Raw genomic sequence first — 12,048 nt, 5'->3', positions numbered from 1 at the left:
AGAATTGTGCTCCTCTCATAAGCATTTTCAGCTGTTTAATTTTGAAAGTATCTACTTGTGCAAAATAGAATTAAAAAAGGATTCAGTTTTTAAGTGCTAATCTCTTTTCAATTGGCCCAACACTGGGATTTGGTTGCTAAGTGCCTTGCATGTCAATTGTTCTTAATTCTAATTGTGATTATTTGGGTGTCTTCAGGTGTTGTTTCATTAGTAGCTGTTCACCCTTCCACAGTGAATACACTTGGAAAACAGCTCCTGCCGAAAACATTTGGACAGTCTAATGTCAATATTGCACAACAAGTGGTAAGAGGCCTGTGTGGAAAATCTACTAATCTTTCAAGCTGATTGTATTTAGGTCCACTTAATTTGTTGTACTTAAAAAAAAATAAGATTAGTGTATGCATATCACGGTGTAGTCACAATGTAGACATATGTAGTTAGATAAAGTGCATGCACACACACACACCTCTGAAGTGGCCTTTGTTAACTTACCTGTTTGCAGGGTCATGGCGTTGCTCATTTTATATTTTAGTTAAGTTCAGATGTGCAGGTATATAATCTATAAGCAGATATGCTGTTTTATCTATAGTTACTTTAGCTTATAAAACTGTGGAAGAAAAGGCTCTGTTTCTGGGAATTCAGAAAGAAACTGCTTCATCTGCAGGTCTTCTGAATGTAAAATGGTTGGATTATTGTTTGCTGATACCAAAGTGTTTTTAGTGCTTGCTTTTTAATTTAACATACAGAAGGCATGAGAGATTTGATTTAACAGGTGCAAAATTTGCTTCAAGCCTTAAGTGAATCCAAGGGATTGACATGTGTATCTCCTTCCTCAAGGAGATGAGGACAACATATACTTGCCCGTTGTTATTATTGTGTTTCTTTAAATATTGAATAATAGTTTTGACTGTTGGAAATGAAATGTAATCCATTGGTTAGTTTTAGATAACTTAATGCTCATGATCCCAACTCACTATTTGTACACTGCAGCCATGATAGGGTTTTTATAGAAGAAAAAGAGAAGAGTTGGGATTTATACCCCAACTTTCTCTCTTGTAAGGAGTCTCAAAGTGGCTTATAAACTCCTTCATTTCCTCTCCCCACAACAGACACCTTGTGAGGTAGGTGGGGCTGAGAGAGTTCTGAGAGAACTGTGACTAGCCCAAGGTCACCCAGCAGGCTTCATGTGTAGGAGTGGGGAAACAAATCCAATTCACCAGATAACAGTCCACCGCTCATGTGAAGGAGTGGGGAATCAAGCCCAATTCTCCAGATTAGAGTCCATCACTCTTAGCCACTACACCACACTGTTTAGCTCGTTGCCTGATATTGACTGCCCTGCACTCCCACTTAACTGTACCACCCCATTTGCTTTGGCAGAAGCAAGGGCTGCAAGTAAGTCCTGAGCACCTTAACGTTCTGTAGGAGATGAAAAGTAAATGTCTGTGTTGTCTGTTTGGTAGAGTCATGAACACTTGTAATTAGTAATGCTGAGCAAGTTGCACAGGTCAGGTGGTTAATAGGCATAGCAAGGAGCAGAGAGACACTCAGATGAATCCGTGATCTTGGCTCCCAGTATCAAGCTACACAGTGTGAAGTGTATCGTGCTGTATGATGGCTGATGAAGAGGTTTCTGCTACAATTCTTCCATTGCAAAAGAAAATCAGCCATTCCTGCAAGGATCATAAAGTCTTATCTCTGAAATTTCATGGTAGTGTACGTCAGTGAAATTGCTGATGAACGTGGATTTTTGCTGTGATTGCTGAAAGGTGGTAAACGCTTCTGAGAGCAGAAAAGTTTGTTCCTGAGTTCACAAGACCCTGATGAACTAACAACCATGTGGGCCGAGGGGCTGCAATGAAAGGAGTAAAATTGCCTCCCTTCTCTGCAAGTGCAGGGTGGATGGGGCGGCGATTGTTTCATCTCCCTCCCCCCTTACTATATCCTTGTACCCATGTGGTTTTTAGTGCACATGAATCTTGTGACCCCAGTAATCAACTTCCTCAGAGTTGGCAGGGACCCCCGTGGGGGTGCGGGGAAGGGCATGCATCAGATAGCTGCTCTCCTGATGTCTTTTATGTTTGCATGAAGCTCAAGTTTCATTCTAAGCAATGTTATTTTTAAAAAGGGAAACTTATTATAGTTGAAGGGAAAAAACAATTAGATGAAATCAGCTAAGTATAGTTGAAGTGGGATCTTTGAGACCCAGTTTCAAATCATTATTCTGCCATGGAAGCTTGCTGGGTGATCCAAGGCCAAACATTCACAGCCTGCCTTACAGGGTTGTTGTGAGGACAAAATGGAGCATAGGAGAACAATGTGAGCTGCTCTGGATCCTCACTGAGGGGGGAGAAACGGAGAGTTGTATAAAAATCCTTTTTCCCCTCTTGTTAATTATCAATCATTCTGTACCCTGTTTTGTCTTTAATTGTAGGTTATTGGTACGCCTCAGAGACCTTCTGCCCCCAATACTATACTAGTAGGAAGTCCACACACACCTAATACACACTTTGTATCACAGAACCAGACAGCAGATTCTTCACCTTGGTCTGCTGGGTGAGTAGAACTAAGTTACATTACAGCTGACTGGTGGCCATGTTTGGAATATATGCCTCAAAGTCTTGGTTTAGATCTTGAAATCCTGAAGATGGTTCCCCCCCCCCCCCCCGCCCTCCTCCCTCTTGCTCCAGTAGCTTTCTGAGACCTCCGAAATGCTAGTGTGAGTGGTTGTAGGAGCCTTTTCAAGGGGATGCAGTAATGGAAGAAAAAAAAGTAAAATCTGCCTTCCCCTCTGGTGGAACTTCCACTGGTACAGTAGGATTGACATGGAAGAGAAGCCACTGTTATAAAACTTGCTGCTATGAAATCCTTTATGTGGTTAGATTTAGAATAGTTCCTGTTTTGAAGTATCCCACTTCTGTCTGGACATCTCCTAAATGCAGTAGGCCAAAATAGCAATTGTTCGAGCGGATAATGCCTAAGTCCAGTCTGTCATAATAACATTAAATAAATTCACCCCCTGATAAGTTTAATTGTACAAACGAACATTTGTCTGTTTAATGCTCTTTCAATTTATGTGCGTGTATATATAACTCAAGGTGTATATATGCATTACAGGAAGCGAAATAAAAAAGGGGAAAAGAATGGCAAAGGTTTGCGGCATTTCTCTATGAAGGTTTGCGAAAAGGTGCAGAGGAAAGGAACTACTTCCTATAATGAGGTCGCAGATGAACTGGTTGCAGAGTTCAGCACTGCAGATACCCACATCTCTCCAAATGAATCGGTAGGCGTATTCGTGTTCTGAACACACTAGAGAAGGCTGGTATTTTTCTGGACATTCAGGATGTCCCACGTCATTGATACATTTTCCCCATAAAGATTGTCCTTCTGTGTCTCAGAAATACCCACAAGTAGGCACAAACTGTCACTGCACGCTTCCAGAATTTGTCACCAGTCCCAATGTGTAGGCATTGTTTGTTCAATTTTAGTGTCTTTTTTGTTCAAGAAACAGATGCTGCTGGAGCAGTTGCGGCATATATTTTTTCTTGAAATAATGTAATTGAAATAATGTAATCTGTGTCTATAGCAGGCTTATGATCAGAAGAATATTAGGCGCCGTGTCTATGATGCCTTAAATGTCCTTATGGCCATGAATATTATTTCCAAGGAGAAGAAGGAAATCAAATGGATTGGCCTACCTACTAATTCAGCTCAGGAATGTCAGAATTTAGAGGTAAAAAAATCGAGAAAATATTTCTCATTCAAAAAATTACTTTTTCTTCTCATTTCATAACCCCCCCCCCCCAATTGAATGGATTTCAAGTTTTGAAGTAATGTCTCTTTGGACTCCAGTTCACCTGGCAGTGTGTCTCCTAATGTTTAGATATTGCAAATGTGAAAGATTTTTATGCAGAGAAGATTTATGATTACATTATCGGTCTGAGTGGGTAACTTTTTTTTAGGCGAGATAAGTTCAACGTGCTTTAGGAATTCTCAAAGTCTTGGGCATATCCAGTGGAAAGGATTGGCTTTTTTTTTTTTTTGGAACAGTTAGTATTCATGCCCGACGATATGCTTTTGAAACTTCCCTTTGTTTCAAAAGCAGTTTGCTAATCAGAATGCTTTTTTGAGAACAACAAATGTAAAGGCCCTTTGGATTTGCAGATCTAGCTTCATGGCTTGTTCCAGTCTGGACTATAAAAAGTACCGATTTAATTCCTTTCACTGCTACATAATTAACAAGATGGGTAAAACAGCCTATTAAAAGAAAATAACCAGGGCAGTAGCAGGACCATCCTGAGGCTGACATGTGGACTTTTTTATTAGAGGTCTATCCATTGCTCTAACAGTGCCAGAGTTAGAGAGAATTACTTTAAGAATTGTTTGTTTGGAACTGTACTGGGGGGAGGGGGGTATGTCCATCAGGATTGCTGTAGGTCCTAAAGCAGGGGTGTCCAACTCTGGTGATTCACATGTTCATGGACTACAATTCCCATCAGTCCCTGCTTTAGCCATGCCAACAAGGGCTGATGGGAATTTTTAGTCCATGAACATCTGAAGCACCTGAGTTGGACATCCCTGCCCGAAAGAGACAGCAGCTGGTATAAGAGCTGTTGTCACCTATGGCCACAGAATTCAGTTCTTGCTGTAATTCTTTTTCTGTTAAACTTTTGTTAGGGTACACATACCTTAAAGTATTGATTCAAGTCTACCGTATTGCTTGTGTGCATCCAGTTAGACTTTAAAAGTAAAAAAAGTTCTTTTTTCATTGAGGTGGAGAAACAGAGAAGACTTGAAAGAATAAAGCAAAAACAGTCACAGCTACAAGAACTAATTCTTCAGGTATGAACAAGGAACACTTTTCCCTCAGAGGTGAAGGACATCTTGTTGGGTGATTCCCACCATCCAATCAAGAGGGCAGGATTAATTTTTCTTGCTTCGTTGTTGCCGTGGGAGTTGCCCGTTCCCCAGTTTTGCTCCTGCCCCCAGAGGTAGAGCATTGCTACGTAGGTTAGCTACTAAGGCATTTAGCATTTTACCTATTTGCTTCTTTATTTCTATTTATTTCTTAGCAAGTAAGATGAGTTATTGGTCATAAAAGCATTAATGTATCCTACTGAACTTCTAGTTTATCCCTTTAGTAGGCTTTAGTTAAATTCCCATTTTGTGATAAATCCCCTTTTTAATTTCCTGTTGCTTGAACTGCTTTAGTTTATATTTGTGCCATGTTGGTAATCTGTGTCTTGTGTAATAGCTTCTGATCCTCTGTCCCTGTAATTAATTGAGCTCCCTACTCTTACACATATCCCAGTCATTGCTTTTTGGAAGAGCTTGTAAAATTTTGCTGCTTCCACTGATATTTTTTTTGTCAAGAAGAGTTGATGGAAGTTGAGTGTGACAGACTTCCGCAGGTTTGTGGGTACAGAAAGAGACTTGGACAGCAATTGAGAAAGAATAATGCCCATTATGCCTCAAAATCTGTTAGACATTCATGTGTTCGTGTATTGTTTTTGACACAGTCAACACCACTGCATGGATTAGGCCTGTATACATTAGGCTTCATGTTTGTAGGCCTTTATTCAACTGAGATGTTCACATGCAAACATTTTGGGCCTGAAGGTAGACGCTCACAATCCCGACCATCCCTGGCTCCCACACTGCATGAAATTTTCATTTCCATAAAAATTGCAATTGATTTCAAATTGAGGCTGAGGCATATATTTGTGAAATGATGTCTAAAAATTAGGAGAAACCACATGTATCCATGCAAAGTGAAAAAAGGTTTAATTTCTTACTAGATTCCTTCGACATGCATTGCTATAGCAACATGAAAGGTATGTGCTAAGCATTCAGGTTCACAAATTAATTTTAGGTTCACAGATTATTTTAGCAGCTCTTTAATATAGAGAATATTTACTTTGCCTTGTGTAGGGTTTCTTTTTAAAGCAGAGCCGGTCACGGCTGTCCCCCAGTTGTTAAAGAAACTCTGTATTTAAGTTGTTTAAGTTTAAATTGTTCTGTTCCTAACAGCAAATTGCCTTCAAGAATCTTGTTCAGCGAAACCGTCAAGCAGAACAGCAGGCAAATAGACCACCAGCATCCAATTCTGTGATTCACCTGCCGTTTATCATTGTGAACACCAGCAAGAAGACTGTGATTGACTGCAGCATTTCTAATGACAAGTAAGCAGGCAGAGGGGAAGAAATGTGTTCTTCACCTGTAATTATGGTTGTTTTTGTGAAAAGGGGCCCTCAAAAGGAATGTGTAAGACTCCTTAACTCAACTTTGATGGGCACAACCAGTTTCTGGTTCAGAGATCATCAGTGTATCTCTTTAATCATTTACTCAATACCTGACAGATGAGGATGAGGTGTAAAGGCTAAGAAAATACCCAGAATCCACTGCCCAAATGGTTGCATGCCAGATTTGGTAGCTTAGATGCTAACTTTCACCTGCAGGCATTGTTATCAGTAGAAGAGGGAAGCAAGACTTACAGTTATCCCCCTGACCCCCATACACCAAAGACTGAATTAGTGCTTCATTTGATGTGTTCTGATGTATGGCAGCTTGTTTTAGTGTGCAGCTGCCTTAGAAGCAGTTTCTAATAGAAGTCCTAAAGATGTCATCTAACCACAAGAGTGGATGGTGGTAAATGGGACTAATTGTCTCAATATGAGGCCGTTCCAAACAGCCTCATTCTAGAATTGCTTTTTTAAAGGCTGTATTGAAACTATGTATTGCAGGGGTCTGCACCTTTTCCCCATTTTTTTGGATTCAGATTTAAAATTTAAAACCTGGAAATTTTCAAAAAAGCAAAAAAAAGTTAATAACTCATTTCAGCATTCCTGAATTTTTGGGGGGTGGGGTTACCTCTGAACCTAAAAATTTTCACTTGGGAAGCAGCAGCAGAAAGAGCTGAATGCGACAGAGCTGAATATCAGACTTGGCCACACCGACCCTGGCATTCTGTTCCCTCCCCCGCTCCTCTTCCCAAGTCTTTGTGGACTCGAGAAGTGGGGGGAGGGGAGAACTGGATGCTGGGTTTGGCTTCCTAAGTTCATGTGGACCAGGGGCGGGGATGGCAGGGGGAGAACTGAATGCTCTCCCTGCCACCACCCCCTTCTGTAAAGTTGGGGGGGGGAGGGGCTTTAATGGCAGCTTTTTTCAGGTTTATTTTCCACTCAGGCTTACCCAAATTCACAACCCTAATGTATTGTTTTCAAAGTCTACTGTATCTTGAAAAGTGACTTTTTAAATGCTTTGTAAGGGAACCTCAAGTATATTTTCATAGCTTGTTGACCAGTTGTCTTCCTTCATTCTTCAGGTTTGAGTACTTGTTTAATTTTGACAATGCATTTGAAATACATGACGATATAGAAGTGTTAAAGCGCATGGGAATGGCTTTTGGGCTGGAATCTGGAAGTTGTTCACCAGAAGACTTAAAAAATGCAAGAAGCTTAGTTCCCAAAGCTCTTGAACCATATGTGACAGGTAAGGTTCTATAATGTATCTGAAATGTTAATTGGGAAGTAAGTATGCCGCCCTTAGATCTTTTTACATTTACTATAAAATTTCTATACTGCCTTTCCCTTATGGGCTCAGGACAGTTTCAGCCTTTGTAAAACGGTCAGTAAAAATATAAACATGATTCAGAAAGCATCTGATAAATTAGATTTGAAGAGTCGCAGAAGTTAAAGTATAATTGCAAGATCAAATTTAAGTTTTGCATTTTATTTTGATTCACTCGATGGCCCCAGCCTCATCATAAATCCATACTTATCCAAAATGTGGGGGGCAAAAACAGGAGAAAATCAAAGGGAGGGAAGATGGGAAAAGGAAGAACGGAAAAAGAGAGGGAAGTGAAAAGAGGAAAGGAGAAAAAGGAAGATAAAGGTAAAAAGAGGGGAGGGGGAAATAAGGGAGAAGAAGTTGGAACAACTGCAAGACACCATGGCAGCACAGAATATAAATATAGACCATAGCTGCTAAGGATGATAGTTTCTGAGGGTTGCCATGTTGGTCTGCAGTACAACAGCTGGATTTGAAACCAGGAGCACCTGAGAGCAACAAGATTTTCAGAGTTTAAGCTTTCGAGAGAGAGCTTGACCTTGAAAGCGCACATCCTGAAAATCTTGTTGGTCTCCGTGATACTATTGGACTAAAATCCAGCTGCTAAGAATGAGGAAGTCACATTTTTAAGTGGCATAGTAGCTACAGTGGTGTTTCTAATATTCCAGTAACTTCCAGATCCCTAGGGAGTCGTCATAAATTTGGTTTCCCAGACAGCCACATGAGATCAGAGAGGCCAAGTCATTCCTAGAAGTCGTTAGAGAACTGGACACTGTCTTCATGACTGGCATGCCGTTATCCTATCTGTTAGCATTCCATGCTGTTAGCCACATTCCATCCATTTAGCAAAGATGAAATCATGGGTCTGACACTTGTAAGAACTGGGCGGGTTTAACTGCAGATAAGCTGCCACCACACTATCTCATTCTGACACCCCTCTTCTCCCCCAGTCACATGGCCAATAACAGGATTACATAGTTAATTGACCAGCTTTGGATCTGATTGCTCAAATGGTCTCAGGCCAACTCAGATCCTTGGCTATAAAGTTTAGCATTTTCTGTTTAGTCTTTTTCTGGTAGCAGCTACTGAGACTGAGGTGTGAGGATTCATACCCCAGGGTTTGGTGAATTTGTGTGTTGCTGGCCCATCCCACGAATCCCTTAGACTAGGGGTTCTTGACATTGAGTGTTCTGCTTAAAACTTCTAGGAGTGAAAAAGCTGTAACCCTCTCTGGTTGATTAGGCATGTGTCTTTTTTTATTTCACAGAAATGGCTCAGGGATCAATCAGCAGTGTCTATGTCTCGTCCTCATCAGGGTCTGCTTCAAATGGCACAAGATTTTCTAACAGGTTAGAGCATTCTCAGAATCTATATTTTAATTTTAAGTATAGACTGTATTATAGAGTTCTCTAGTTCTGTATCGTACTAACAGTGCAATCCCATACTATCCTGTCTAAGACTATTCACTTCAGTAGACTTATTCAGGAGTAATTGAATAGGAGTACAGTGTATTGCCTGCTGGCTTCCATCTTTTCTTCCTGGGAAGGTAGCATCTCCTCATCCAGTAACTAAAGGATTCAACGAGCCCAGGAGTCTGGGACTCTGTCTTCCAGATAAACTATGTGATTGAGTTTCCCATACAGCCTCTGCTGGGGCATGTGGGCCAATTGGCCATGCTAGCAGGGGCTGATGGGAATTGTAGTCCATGAACATCTGGAGAGCCACAGGTTGCAGACCCCTGAATTAAGGGGAGAAAGGGCAAAAAACCATTTTACTTCCTCACCTTAAGTAACAGATACAGACAAAAGTAGTTACACCAATGCATACTTCTACTCAGGAAGTGAGTAATCTCTTAACCAATGATACATTAAAATATGATTTTCTCTTTGTTTCCCAGTAACAACTCCAGATATTCTCAAAATAATTCAACAAGTATGCATAAAGTCTTATTTGGCTATAAAACCTTCAGATTTTGTTTTATTTCGACGTATCATTGGTTAAGATATTACTCACTTCCTGAGTAGAAGTACGCATTGGTGTAGCTACTTTTGTCTGGACCTGTTGTACACCTACCTTGATTACTATGGTGGGTTCACCATAAATAACAGCATTATCAGTACTAATGTCTCTATATTAAAGTAGAAAAATATTCTTAGCTATGATTCTTAAGAAAGAGAGAATCTACAGTATTTATCTGAATCTTCAGCATTTATCTGAAAGGAAGGCTGCCCACAATGGAAGACACACCCACCCTCCCAAAGAAAGGGTAAACACAAAAACAGATAACTCTGAAATAAGATGGCCTTGCTTTCCTCTATCTGCCTCTGCGCCTCTTGGAACATGCCAGAAGAAGCAGAGCAAAGAGTTTCAGCTACCACTTGGCTTACTTGACCACTTTGAGCCCAGGAAGTTGGCTTGTGGGCTTTTTCCCCTCTATCCCTTTGCAGCAGCTACACTGTTCAGGACAGTCCTCCTTGAACAGGTGAACATTTTAGACTACCCCACTGTGTGGTCCAACCAGTGTAGTGACTCTTGTGTATCCTGGGCAAGACAACAGAAGTGAAACCACTCCTCTGCACAGTACCTCCATAACTGCTGCCTCTTGCATTGTGTGTGACTTCTCCCTCCATTAAAAATTTGGCCTGATGTGCTCACATTTCAGTGACTATTCAAATGGAGGCGACGGGGTGTTGGCTACAAGCTCCAATGGATCGCAATACAGTGGCTCCAGAGTCGAGACGCCTGTGTCTTATGTTGGGGATGACGATGACGATGAAGACGACGATTTTAATGAGAACGATGACGACGACTGATGCGTTTTGGTTGTAGACTTTTTTTAATGTTTAAAATTCAGCAAGCTTCAGGAATAAATTCTAGGAAGAGAATTGTTAAAATTGCCCCACCAAGGAGATACTGGTAAGAGCCCTGAATTTAGAAACCGCACCTCCAGTAAAGTAAGCCAATTGTTTGTTTTTATGTAGGTTTTTTTATATGTGGTGAGGATGTGTGTGTTGATACCGGTGTGTTAATGCAGAACATTTATTTACCCTTGCTTAGGATTTTTAACTTGAAGGAAAATGCGTTTTTGCCCCTAAGTGTTACTGCTAAGTTTGAAAATGTAGCCACATGAATGGAAAATAAAATCTGTCCACCTGTCAAAAATGCATACACTGAATGGCATTTTATTTAGAGTACATTTAGGTGATGCTTCAAACTGAAGTATAGCAGCAAAAAAAAAAAGTTTGCTGATCATGCAGAGTCCAAAGAAACAAACACAAGAGAGCCTCCTTTAAATGTTAATTTGCAAAAATAGTATGAATTTATTTCCCTTTTTAAAATTTTTACTGATCATTGTATTTCCATCTAATTTATATATTGTGTTTGCTGAATGTTAGGACACATGAGTTAAAAGGTTTGGCAAATGTTTACTGCCAAGCCGGTGCAGCTGTGTAAATGTCTTGAAGGTTTGAAATGCGTTTTGCTTATGATGAAAATTTGCCTGATTTGTTACAGGTAGATTTTGAAAACAATTTGTTATATAGCTGTTTACATACCAATAAGTCTATCATATAAAGACATGTACTGAAACAAATGTTTATATTTGTTTCTTAAGCATCTTCCAATAATCTTACTATAAAGTTGAAATTAAATATAGAAAATGTTTTATGTTTAACTCAAAATTTGTCAATCATTTTAATACTTCATTTTTAATAAAAAAATCAGGGCAGGTGGTCGTCTTTTTAAACCTATTCACAAAGAATTAACTGCACAAATACTGTCAGCTGCCTGTTCTAAGACAGTAGTCTTTTTATTGAAACACAAATAAACTTTTCTGTAATATTTTATGGAATATAAGCAGTTTGTTTTACTTGTTTAACTGTGGCACTATTAGTTTTTATTAATAAAATGCGCGTGGGCGTTTTTAACAAGTTCCTGTTTCTTTAATCAAGACTATTTTCACCTTGTATTTTACTCCTGAGTGATAATGTCTTTCTGTTTGTAAGAGTTTCAGATTCCTTTAAATATCTAGATATATCGAAGTATGAGAGACAACAGTACTGCGTTGGTGGAGTTCAATATCCTTATGAGGTTACTGACAGTCACAGAAATACTTAAGTGAATAAATTTATTACAGTGTGCCCAAAATAAAAAAGAGGTTTTTGGTGAAACGTTTTGGCTTTCATCGAGAAATTTTAAAAAAGGTTTTTTTTCAAGCAGGCAGGGAAATTCTGTATATACTAGTACTTCTTTGTTGTCTTCTGATGCTGTGAGTTTGTGTACCTTAAACACAAAAAGTTCCATAAAACAGGAAGAATGATTTGTATGCATTCATATGAAATAGTGGTCACAAATTTCCTTCCAATTTCAGCTGCTCTCGGGGTCTCCTTGCCCAGCGCAATCCAGATTGGGGGCGGGGAGTGGGAGAAGCACGGCAGCAGCAAAAACGGTGCTGCACCGCCTTAAAAAGGGGTTTCTGGT

General features: G+C 39.9%; 1 protein-coding gene across 6 annotated transcripts in view; it reads left to right on the top strand.

Annotated features, from left to right (window-relative positions):
• The window catches only part of TFDP1 (transcription factor Dp-1), a 29,377-nt gene extending 17,879 nt beyond the window's left edge, over window positions 1-11,498 (top strand). For 5 of the 6 annotated variants that reach the window (XM_048493769.1, XM_048493773.1, XM_048493770.1 and 2 more), the window contains exons 4-12: window positions 197-303; window positions 2,435-2,556; window positions 3,118-3,283; window positions 3,587-3,733; window positions 4,774-4,842; window positions 6,031-6,182; window positions 7,325-7,491; window positions 8,837-8,918; window positions 10,232-11,498. In XM_048493769.1, coding sequence (XP_048349726.1) covers window positions 197-303; window positions 2,435-2,556; window positions 3,118-3,283; window positions 3,587-3,733; window positions 4,774-4,842; window positions 6,031-6,182; window positions 7,325-7,491; window positions 8,837-8,918; window positions 10,232-10,382 — 1,163 coding nt within the window. In that variant the 3' untranslated portion in view covers window positions 10,383-11,498. The remainder of the gene's footprint in view (window positions 1-196; window positions 304-2,434; window positions 2,557-3,117; window positions 3,284-3,586; window positions 3,734-4,773; window positions 4,843-6,030; window positions 6,183-7,324; window positions 7,492-8,836; window positions 8,919-10,231) is intronic. The other variant, XM_048493774.1, reaches the window with a different exon arrangement.
• The last annotated feature ends 550 nt before the right edge of the window (window positions 11,499-12,048 follow it).

The sequence above is a fragment of the Sphaerodactylus townsendi genome, linkage group LG04 (assembly GCF_021028975.2).
Source record: "Sphaerodactylus townsendi isolate TG3544 linkage group LG04, MPM_Stown_v2.3, whole genome shotgun sequence".
Lineage (NCBI taxonomy): Eukaryota > Metazoa > Chordata > Lepidosauria > Squamata > Sphaerodactylidae > Sphaerodactylus > Sphaerodactylus townsendi.
The sequence above is the reverse complement of the archived record's forward strand: the minus strand, read 5'-3'. Positions and strand labels throughout refer to the sequence as shown.